The 12,231-nt window shown below is 47.5% G+C and overlaps 1 protein-coding gene across 1 annotated transcript in view; it reads right to left on the minus strand.

Annotated features, from left to right (window-relative positions):
* Positions 1-12,231, minus strand: part of GLP2R (glucagon like peptide 2 receptor) — a 48,594-nt gene that overhangs the window by 6,595 nt on the left and 29,768 nt on the right. The window contains exon 10 of the mRNA XM_060135544.1: positions 6,497-6,585. Coding sequence (XP_059991527.1) covers positions 6,497-6,585 — 89 coding nt within the window. The remainder of the gene's footprint in view (positions 1-6,496; positions 6,586-12,231) is intronic.

The raw sequence follows: 12,231 nt of genomic DNA on the forward strand, positions 1-12,231 counted from the left end.
TGGTTGTCTCTCTCTATATATAGCATCCTGAGCCCGTGTCAACCCCCTGAATCAAAACCTCTGGAGGTTGGATTCTGGGAATGAGAATCTTTAAGGGACACCCCACAGGATACTGACAAGCAGCCACGTTTGGGAACAACTGCTCTTCACCATTGAGCTGCTTCTTGATTTCAAACTACATTAGCACAGGTGACCTATTCAGGGCATACACAAAGCTACTGTCAGATACACATTGGGAAAAAAAGAGCTTAAATTTGATGATTTTTTTAGCCCAAGTCCTTGTCTTAAAGGGCCAAACTAGGAGAAGTTTCCTCCCCACTGAATAAAAACCCCGTGGAATTAAAGATGTGGAAACAGAGAGGGTCAGCAGCCCCTCATGGGCAGTATCTTCAGGAAGGTTTAACTTTATGCAAGAGAAAGTGCTTACTATGAAACTTGCATCTGTGAGAGTCATTCAGATGCAGTGTTATCAATGAAACAAAAAAACTCACCTTTGTGCCCTAAAAGGACCTAAAGCCTGTAACAGTTGAGTAGGAGTCACCAAGGAGAGGGACTCCCCCGGAGCATATGGGCTGAGCGTCCCAGGGCCTCGATGGTCAAGGGGAGGCCAAGGAGTGGGGAGTCTGAGACACAGGCCCTGGTTACGTGGTTCTCCTGAGCCGAGCTCACACCTACTTGCACACCCACACTCACCCGTGCACACTCACTTAGCTGAGCAACATTAAGGTGTTCCCAAGGAGAGACTATTTCAAGAGTTCTGGGTTTTGCTTGTTTGTCTAATTTCCAGGAGTGTTTTAAAACCCTGTAGCTCAGAGGTTGCCAAGTGGCAACCGTGGGTTACAGTTGACCTGCAGACAGTCTCTGCTTATGCTAGGTAGTGATTTTTGCTATTGGAGCCATCCTTAAAAAATAAGGTGGGGCTTCCCTGGTGGCGCAGCGGTTGGGAGTCCGCCTGCCGATGCAGGGGACATGGGTTCATGCCCCGGTCCGGGAAGATCCCACATGCCGCGGAGCGGCTGGGCCCGTGAGCCACGGCCGCTGAGCCTGCGCGTCCGGAGCCTGTGCTCCGCAACAGGAGAGGCCACAGCAGTGAGAGGCCCGCGTACCGCGCAAAAAAAAAAAAAAAAAAAAAAAAAGTGATTTCAAGCAAAGGGGTCCAGATCTTCAGCTTCCTTTGAAAAATGGGGAGATCTGGCCATGCTAGGCCCCAGTTCCTGCTTGGCAATCGTCGGTTACAGCCTTTAGAGGGAACCCGCCTTCTCCAACCCAACCAGCCTCCTTGGCCCTTGCAAGCGTGTGAGTCTGCGACCCTTGCTCTGCGCTATATGGGTTTTAATGACACATACTTACATGCAGACCCACGTCTTACCATCAGCTTATTCTTGGGGCCATGCTACTACATTATGCTTTTAAAATAAACTTTTCATTTTGGCATAATGTTAGACCTACAGAAAAGTAGCAAAGATCATGTAGAGAGTACCCACATACCCTTCACTGAATTTCCCCTAATGTGAAAACCCTCCAGAACCATGGTACCTTCGGCAACGCTAAGAAGCTAATGTTGGCACATGGCCAATAACCGTACTCCAGACTTTAACCGGATTTCACCAGTTTTTCCACTAATGTCCTTTTCACATTCCAGAATCCAAGATCCCACACTTAGTACAGGAGGATTTTTAAGGAATGATCATCTTTTTATGAGGTTTTGGGCCATTTTAATACCTGCCACCTCTCTGGGTGGATGTCAGAAGGAATTTCCCACTCCTCACCTGATTCTCAATTCTCCTTGGACAAAGGACTATTTGCGTCTCTGTTCAGATGAAAATCCATAAATATCTATAGCAGCATCCTCTTATGAACTGTGTTTATGCCTGTTTCTCATCTACAGTCATTTGTTTATTTAAATGGTTTAGTTTATTGCCGTCAGTTAGCTCTTCAACAGATATGGGGCATCTGCCCTGGACATATGATCAAGCAGGAGGATCTGGGGCCAAAGGCAACGGGACATGGGGCAGAACCTGGGGCCTGGGTTCAAATCCCAGCTCTGCCAATTACTAGCGATGCGGCCTTGGGAAAATTATTTAACCTCTCTCTCTGTAAAAATGAGGATACTACTACTAATAATATCATCTGAAATGTTAAAATAATTATAAAAATATTAGTAGCAATAACTCCTGACAGTGTCACTGTAAGGGTTAAATAACATGGGGCCAACTCTCAGAATAAATGGTACCCGACACACGATGTGCAGTCAATAACGTTTAGCTATCACCGTTTTTAAAGCATCTGTCCCTGTCCTCAAAGTTGCTCACAACCTCAGTGACTTGGATTATTTTTCTTCCATTTGTGACATTTTTCTGAAAGTTCTTTCAGAAAGGGGTCTGGGGTTTAGCATGTTAAGAAATGATTCTCCTTTATAAGTTCCTTAAGAGCTCTGCCCCATGCATCACACGGAAAGTTAAGATCGTTTATCTAGGAGGAGAGAGTCACCTCCATGCCGGGAACCACAAAGAACAGAGAACTCCCTCCCAGCTGAGGGTCCACTGGTGTCTGTCCACAATCCAGGGACATTGCTCTTTCTCCAGGCTTGGCTCAGCTGTCCCTGTCCAGACCAGGCAGGCAGCTGGGCTGGTTACAGTTTCCTTCTTGAATGACAGAAGCCGGGGGCTGAGGGCTAGGACTGCAAAAGGTCTCCAGCTCCTAGCCACTTGCCTCTTTGGCAAGGACTAAGTGTGTTTAATTTAAACTTTCCTAAAATATACTCCTCGGGGCCGGGGGGTGCAAATCTTGAGAACTACATTCTGAAAGTTTTCAAAATCTGGGAGAGTTGTAGGCTGGGCTGTTCCTACCAGTTAGGACAAAATGCATTTGGGCCCCATTGCCCCTTCCTCCTTCCCCCCTAGCAGGGGGCCCTAATGGAAGGGGACGTGGAAGAGGAGAACCTTTCAACGTGGAGGAGGGCAGTGTGAGCTGGGGGCGCTCATGATCCGTTGGGGTGACGGGAAGCAGCCTTCCCAGAACTTAGAAATGAGGAAGTTAGCACTGCTGTGACAAGGAGATGGGCAAATGTGCTTCTCGACGCTGTAGGATTCCCTGGCCCAGAGAGTAAAATAAGGTGACCTGGGTGTGTCCTAAGAGACAGAGCCCTGACTTTTTGCTAATTAATAAGCATAAGCTAATCAACTGTATTGCACTCTGCGTGGAGAAAGAATAAACAGAAAGCACATGGCCAACCAAAATGGCAGGAAAAGTCACAAAGAAGCAGGACATTCTCAGTACTCATCCGGCCCTAGGGGTGGAGACTCTGGGGAATGAACCTCCCTCTCACCGGGACGGGTGCACCACAGGGCAGTGGTGGTTTCTCAGGCCACCGTCAGTGATCCTTCAACACCAACCCCTTTACTTTGATGACGTGATCACCAAGCAGCATTCTGGTGACGGCTTTGGCTTTCTGGATCTTCTGGTGTCAACTCTACAAGGAGTGCAGGCACTAGCAGGAACGTCCCACTCCCACTTTTCACAGACTCTAAGAATGAATAATTGTATAGTCTGGTTTGTAGATCAGTCTCTTGTTCAGTTAGACTAAGTTAGACTAAGTTAGAGTTCAGTTAGACTTAGCCCTCCAAAGTCTCAGCCACTTTGGCCACTCTCAGCTAAAGTCTCCCCAGGACAGTCCCCAGGTGGTAGACGTCAAACTCGCCAAGGTGAGGTGTCTCACACTGGGAGGCCTCCAGGTAGGCAGGCACCCAGGTTCCTCTTTTCAAGATTTTACCTTGAAGAAGGATGGGGAGGTTTCCAGACAGATCGTTTATGCCAGGCAGGGTTACTCTGTCTCTCCCCAAAATAGCTGTCCTGAATCACTGCTCAGCCATGAAGGTCTCCCCAGTATATTGAGTTACACTTCCGGAGATAATTGCCTCCTAACTGGGTGTGCACACTTCAGGGCTGTACGAGGAAATCCATTTGGTGTTGGAAGAGAATACATAATAAGAGAGGAGAATAGAAGTTCTGTGTGTGTTACATTTTTATCTATCCTTTATAATTTTCTTTATTTTGGTGTATCACGTATGTAGTAGTTCAGTAAACCATGTATATATATGATGAGTGACATCATTCTTTACTAATAGACACGTGATCAGAAAAGTTTGAAAGGGGCTTCCCTGGTGGCGCAGTGGTTAAGAATCTACCTGCCAATGCAGGGGACGCGGGTTCAAGCCCTGGTCCTGGGAGATCCCACATACTGCGGAGCAACTAAGCCCATGCGCTGCAACTACTGAACCTGCGCTCTAGAGCCTGCAAGCCATAACTACTGAGTCCGCGCAACACAACTACTGAAGCCCCGTGCCTAGAGCCCACACTCCTCAGCAAGAGAAGCCACCGCAATGAGAAGCCTGCGCACTGCAACAAAGAGGAGCTCCCGCTCGCCACAACTAGAGAAAGCCCGTGCACAGCAACGAAGACCCCAACATAGCCAACAATTAATTAATTTTTTAAAAAAAGTTTGAGAGCCACCGTCTTGGATAACTCTAGAGAAGAGCCTGGAAAAGAGGCTGTCAAGGCTGCTTAGAAACACATTTGCCACGGCCTGACCAGAAAGCTCCATGCGTTATTTCACTAGAACGTCTGGTCCCGTGGTGCCCCGACTCTGGCTGTGTATCAGAATCTTCTAGGAACTCTCCTGTAAGATGTCCCTGTGCGGGGCTCCAACCCTCAGTTACTGAACCAAACATCCAGTAGAAGAGCTCACACATCAGGGCTTTTGGCCGGCTGTCTGGTGATGCTTAAAATAGCCAGGATGGAAAACTATCGTAGGGGCCACTGTGGGTCTGACGCTCGGGCATGGCCCCAGCAGTACCTGGTGGGCTTTGGAGGCACAGAATGGCAGGGTTTAGGCTCTCAGTCTGTGTGGAAAGTGGTGCCTTGGCGTTCGTCTGCCCCATTTCTGTCTCCCGGGAGTGCTGTCCTCTGTTGGGTTTCCATGGTGCCTGGTTAGTGAGAGGATTCCCTCCCTAAATGGACCCAGGCAGGGTAGGTGGGAGAAGCCCTGCTCCTGGCCCTGGACCTCCATCCTCACAGAGTGGTGAGAGGCTGAGCCTTGGGAAAAGGGCCAGAGAGCCTGTCAGCCACTTGCAGGCTCGGCCAGAGGCGCCGAGAAAGACGGCGTAGCTCTGTGTGGTCCAGGCCAGCCCAAGTGTCCCAGGGCCAGGGGCAGGTTACGCAACATTAGAGCCAATACCGTACATATTTGCCTGGTCCTGAATGGTGTGTTTACCCTTCTGGAACTCCCGGGGGTGGTGGGGGTTATGTTGACAGGATTTGGGGTCTGGACACCCGGGGCTAATACCACGCACCACATCTGATTCGATTGGGACAGGCGTAACTAGGACCTCCTTTAATCCTGATCACAGGCAGAGGATGGGTCTGGGGTGACGCTCCCATGTGACATACTAGAAAGCAGACCCGGGGAGGCCAAGCAACTTGCCCAAGGTCAGTGTGGGGTCAACGCCAGCATCAGCGCCCCCGACTCATGTTCCACACCCACATCCCGGTCCTTGGCGAGTTAGAAAGTGTGCTCCTCACAGATGGGGCCCCCATCCTATTCACCTTTTGTGTGAAGCACAGTGCCAAGCGCACTTTAGACATTCATTCAATGTTTGTCGGATAAATGGACAAACTACCTCCCCGGCACACCCGGCTCGGGGCCCGTTCTGGCCTTAGAGAGGGAGAAGCTGAGGTACAGCCACCCTCACTCACACCTCCACCCCTACCACAAGGACTAAAATCTCTACCATGGGAGAGGAGCTCTGGGTTAAAACCCTCTGTCCCCAAGAAGTGCACACGTCCTACAGAAAGCAGAGTACCTGGGAAAGGTGGGAGGGAGCCCTTTCTCTCTCACTCATGCATCATTTGAGTGACAGCAATGCAGAGCTCAATAAACACCCAGGATCTGACTTACTCTGCGATGGGACCGCTGTCACCATGGAAAGCAGAACACGGGATGCAGCAATGGCAAGTCACGAAGAAAGCGTGACTGTGTGAAGAATGTTCCCTTGGACTCCACAAGTTTGCGGCTGTATTACTCAAGGTCTTACAAATACCCAAATACTCTCTCCTGAGTTACAATATACCCTTTATTCTGTTGCCTCAACTCCTTCCCGAAGGAAGGCAACTGTCAAACTCCCTTTCGTGCGACTCTTTCCTGTCCCCGTAAAGCACCCATTCTTAGGAGCATTTTAACAGGGTCCTGCTGGGGAATGTGTGTGCCCTTCACTACTCACCACTGACTTCATTTGCACGGGCTCGGAAGGTCCTCATCTTTGGCAAAAGCCCTACATGATCCCACGGCGCCTTTTTCAGAGGGGCTCTTGCTGACACCCTTGTGTCCGGAGATAAACGTACTAATGCAATGTTACCCCCTTCCTGGGACATTAGCCAGAAGGGCCAAAAGGGGTAAAAATAATCTTGGGCTCTTGGGTACTGACCTCAGGCCACTAACCTGTATTTATAATCTCTGAAGCACATTTGATGAGCTTTGAGCTTAGAGATGAGAAGCTTGAGGATTTTCAAGAAGATGAAGAAATTGACCTTGAAAAAAACACAAGTATGAGTAAGTGATGTGGCTAGGAATATCAAGGTCACCCTGGACCCGCCATCAGATCCTTGTTCAGGGAAATCAGGGGCAGTCTGGTAGTCAGCTGGTCAGGTGGCAAGTGGTCAGGGTAATCCCCACTCTCCCTAAGGCCATCTCAACTGAGAGCCTAGAAAGGACGCTAAAAAGCCACCTAGTTTATTCTTCTGCCTCCAGGAGACCCAACAGCTGTCTGAGAAAGGCAGATGGACATTTACATTATTATTTTTTTAATTTGTTTTGTTAACGTCTTTATTGGAGTATAACTGCTTTACAATGGTGTGTTAGTTTCTGCTTTATAACAGAGTGAATCAGTTATACATATACATATGTTCCCATATCTCCTCCCTCTTGCATCTCCCTCCCTCCCACCCTCCCTATCCCACCCCTCTAGGTGGTCACAAAGCACCGAGAGCTGATCTCCCTGTGCTATGCGGCTGCTTCCCACTATCTATTTTACATTTGGTAGTGTATATATGTCCATGCCACTCTCTCATTTAGTCCCAGCTTACCCTTCCCACTCCTCGTGTCCTCAAGTCCGTTCTCTATGTCTGCGTCTTTATTCCTGCCCTGCCCCTAGGTTCATCAGTACCGTTTGTTTTTTTTTTAGATTCCATATATAGGTGTTAGCATACGGTATTTGTTTTCCTCTTTCTGACTTCACTCTGTATGACGGACTCTAGGTCCATCCACCTCATTACAGATAACTCAATTTCGTTCCTTTTTATGGCTGAGTAATATTCCATTGTATATATGTGCCACATCTTTATCCATTTATCTGTCGACGGACACTTAGGTTGCTTCCATGTCCTTCCATGTCCTGTCACAGGGCTGCAGTGAACATTGTGCAGTGGTACGTATATATATATATTTTTTTTTTTAATTTATTTATTTATTTATTTTTGTCAGCATTGGGTCTTCGTTCTGTGCACAGGCTTTCTCTAGTTGTGGTGAGCAGGGGCTACTCTTTGTTGTGGTGCACGGGCTTCTCATAGCAGTGGCTTCTCTTGTTGCAGAGCACGGGCTCCAGGTGCACGGGCTTCAGTAGTTGTAGCACGTGGGCTCAGTAGTTGTGGCGCGCAGGCTCTAGAGCGCAGGCTCAGTAGTTGTGGTGCATGTGCTTAGTTGCCCCGCAGCATGTGGGATCTTCCCGGACCAGGGCTCGAACCCACGTCCCTGCCAATCCCCTGCATTGGCAGGTGGATTCTTAACCACTGTGCCACCAGGGAAGCCCTCATGTATCTTTTTGAATTATGGTTTTCTCAGGGTATATGCCCAGTAGCGTGATTGCTGGGTTATATGGTAGTTCTATTTTTAGTTTTTTGAGGAACCTCCATACTGTTCTCCATAGTGACTGTATCAATTTTCATTCCCACCAACAGTGCAAGAGGGTTCCCTTTTCTCCACATCCTCTCCAGCATTTATCGTTTGTAGATTTTTTGATGATGGCCATTCTGACCGTTGTGAGGTGATACCTCATTGTGGTTTTTATTTTCAAATAGATTTATTTATATCTATTTTATTTATTTATTTTATTTGTTTTTGGCTGTGTTGGGTCTTCGTTGCTGCACGCGGGCTTTCTCTAGTTGTGGCGAGCGGGGGCTACTCTTCGTTGCGGTGTGCAGGCTTCTCGTTGTGGTGGCTTCTCTTGTTGCAGAGCAGGGACTCTAGGTGCACTGCCTTCAGTAGGTGTGGCATGTGGGCTCAGTAGTTGTGGCTCACAGGCTCTAGAGCGCAGGCTCAGTAGTTGTGGCGCACGGGCTTAGTTGCTCTGCGGCATGTGGGATCTTCCCAGACAAGGGATCGAACCCGTGTCCCCTGCGTTGGCAGGCGGATTCTTAACCACTGCGCCATTGGGGAAGCCCCCTCTTTGTGGTTTTGATTTGCATTTCTCTAATGATTAGTCACGTTGAGCATCCTTTCATGTGTTTGTTGGCCATCTGTATGTCTACTCTGGAGAAATGTCTATTTAGGTCTGCTGCCTATTTTTGGATTGGGTTGTTTTTTTGATATTGAGCTGCATAAGCTGCTTGTATATTTTGGAGATTAATCCTTTGTCAGTTGTTTCATTTGCAAATATTTTCTCCCATTCTGAGGGTTGTCTTTTTGTCTTGTTTATGGTTTCCTTTGCTGTGCAAAAGCTTTTAAGTTTCATTAGGTCCCATTTGTTTATTATTTTATTTCCATTACTCTAGGAGGTGGATCAAAAAGGATCTTGCTGTGATTTATGTCATAGAGTGTTCTGCCTATGTTTTCCTCTAACATAGGCAGAAGTGACGGGTCTTACATTTAGGTCTTTGATCCATTTTTAGTTTATTTTTGTGTTTGGTGTTAGGAAGTGTTCTAATTTCATTCTTTTACATGTAGCTGTCCAGTTTCCCCAGCACCACTTATTGAAGAGGCTGTCTTTTCTGCATTGTATATTCTTGCCCCTTTTGTCAAAGATAAGGTGACCATATGTGCGTGGGTTTACCTCTGGGCTTTCTATCCTGTACCACTGATCTATGTTTCTGTTTTTGTGCCAGTACCATACTGTCTTGATTACTGTAGCTTTGTAGTATAGTCTGAAGTCAGGGAGCCTGATTCTTCCAGCTCTGTTTTTCTTTCTCAAGGTTGCTTTGGCTATGCAGGGTCTTTTGTGTTTCCATACAAATTATAAAATTTTTCGTTCTAGTTCTGTGAAAAATGCCAGTGGTAATTTGATAGGGATTGCATTGAATCTGCAGATTGCTTTGGGTAGTATAGCCATTTTCACGATATTGATTCTTCCAATCCAAGAACATGGTATATCTCTCCATCTGTTTGTATCATCTTTGATTTCTTTCATCGGTGTCTTATAGTTTTCTGCATACAGGTCTTTTGCCTCCTGAGGTAGGTTTATGCCTAGGTATTTTATTCTTTTTGTTGCAATGGTAAATGGGAGTGTTTCCTTAATTTCTCTTTCTCCATTATTATTTGTAATTAACAGGTACTGAGTACTTACCATGCCAGGCACTGGGCTAACTTTCCATACATTATTTTGTTTAATCCTCACAACAACCCTCTGAGGAAGCCACACTATTTTAATGCCATGATACAATGAGAAAACAGAGGCACAGAGGAGACAAGTACTATTCCCAAGCTTGCACAGCTAGTAAGTGGCTGAGCTGGTAATTAATTAAATTCAGATTTGTCTAATTACAACCCTCCCTTCACTTAAACAGAATCCCACACTGCCTCCCACTGTAAAGAACTCCAGGTCTATTGGTGTTGAACTTGAGGACCTGTTGCTGCCACGGAATTCACTGGAAAGCACACGTTCTCTACTCTCTAGATGACTTTCCACAACTGTCATGAACTGGGAAAATTCGACCCTTGATTATCAGCTTTGGTAGAAATTTTAAAATATGTCTGCATAGGGAGGGGCTTCCCCGGTGGCGCAGTGGTTGGGAGTCCGCCTGCCGATGCAGGGGACGTGGGTTCGTGCCCCGGTCCGGGAAAATCCCACATGCCGCAGAATGGCTGGGCCCATGAGCCATGGCCGCTGAGCCTGCGCATCCGGAGCCTGTGCTCCACAACGGGAGAGACCACAGCAGTGAGAGGCCTGCGCACCACAAAAAACAAAAAACAACAACAACAACAAAATGTCTGCAGATTCTTCGACACTTCTCCCTTCAAAAGGCAGAGCCGAATTCTCCTTTTCTCTCTGGGATGTGAACTAGTTCAGTTATTTGCATGTAATGAAAAGAATATGGTAGAAGTGATGCTGTGAGTTCTGAGGCTAGGTGCTCAAAAGGATGGCTTCCACCTGGTTCTCTCTCTCTCTCTCTCTCTCTCTCCCTCTCTCTCTGGGGAAAACCAGCCACCATGTTGTGAGGATGCCCAAGCAGCCTGTGGAGAGGCCCATGTGGGGAGATTGAGTCCTCCGACCAACAACCAGCACCACTTGCCAGCCTTAGAAGCTGATCTTCCAGCCCCAGGCTTCAGATGGCTGCAGCCCCGGCCAACCTCTAGACAGCAACCTCATGAGAGGTCATGGACCACTGGAAACACAGAACAGCAAGTGGTCAAACGTAAGCAGGGCTTGGAGAACGAGAACAGGGTTTATGAGACGTGAGACTGGAGCGGGAGGGAGGGCCAGGTCCTGCAGAGCCTTTCATGGCCACACTAAGGAGTTTGGGTGTTCTTCTGAAAACAGGGATGATGGATTTCAAGCTGGCAAGTGACCTGATCAGATTTGCATTTCTGCGCTTCAGAAAGCTCATTTTAGCAGCAAGCGTGGAGACTAGATTGAATGAAGGCAAAGCTGGAGGAAGGGAGACCAACTGGGAGGCAGTTTCAGAGTTCCTGGAGAGGATGATGGAGAGGTGACGTAAAGAGCAGCCCTGGTGGTTCAGCGATGGAGAGGAGATGGATTAGAAATTATTGAGGAGTTTGAGTCAGATGACCTTTGTGACCGGCTGGATGGGAGATCAAAGATGACCCCAAGGTTTCATGGTAGATCTCAATGTGTGGTCGTGCCATTCCCCAAGAGAATGACCACACAGAGAAGGAAGAGCACTGCGGGGAGGAGGACCTAGCAGTTTTGGACACAAGAGATGTCCCAAGGCAGTGAGATATTTACGTCTGGAGCTCAGCAAGGAGGTCCCAGTCAGAGCATGGAGCCATTGGAGTTGGTGAGATTGTCCAGGAAGGCTGTGGAGACTGGGAGAAAAAGAGGGTTCTGAGAATTGCCTTGTAATGAAGGGAAAGGTAGAGGAAGTGGAGACATCAGAGGAGGTTATGAAAGAGGAGCCGGGGCAGTCGGAGTGCGCCACAAGGACGTGGTTTCCTGGAAGCTCACAATGGGTAGAATTTTAAAAAGGTTTAAGTGCTACCATAATCTGAAGGCGAAATAAGACCACACTTAGCGACAGGGAGCTCACTTAAGAGAAGCTGCAGGAGACAAGAGACAGTAAGTGTAGACCACATTGAAGAGACTTGACTGCAAAAGGAAGCAGACGGATAGAACAGTAGTTGGCAAGGGCTGCGGAATGGAGATAATGTCTCTCAACTGAATTGTGGGGCTAATAGTGGTTTGGGGGTACAGTTGTTTTTAAAACTGAAAAGACTTCAAAGTGCCTCTATGCAATGGAGAAAGAGCCCATAGGGACGGTGGTTGGGTGGCAATTAATGGAGTCAAGTCTCTGCAGACATTGAACCAGCACAATACTGATGTCCTGGTCTTAACCCACAGATTGAAACACGAGCTGCAGAATCCAACACGTACCTGTTATTACTTGTCTTATTGGCCTCGGGAGAATCAATGCGCAAAGCTAAGAGGGTAGAGTTTCAGGCAAGAGGCTATTCATCCAATCCACAAGCCAGCGGGGATAATGGAGATCGCCAGCCAAAACTATTTAGTAACAGAACACTTAGATACAAACTAAGTGTAACCAAGTAATTTATCCCATTTAATGGGATGCCTGTTTTTCATCACAAAGAGAAAACGCTGTGTCCTAGGCTTAGTGACTTGTTAAACTCAGGCGTTTTTCTTACAAAGCAAGCCTGACACGGGAAAGGCACATATTTCAGTAAATTAATTTCAGCCAGGACTGTCTCCTAGGAAATGAAGGCTTGTGATG

This window comes from Lagenorhynchus albirostris, chromosome 20 (genome assembly GCF_949774975.1).
Source record: "Lagenorhynchus albirostris chromosome 20, mLagAlb1.1, whole genome shotgun sequence".
Lineage (NCBI taxonomy): Eukaryota > Metazoa > Chordata > Mammalia > Artiodactyla > Delphinidae > Lagenorhynchus > Lagenorhynchus albirostris.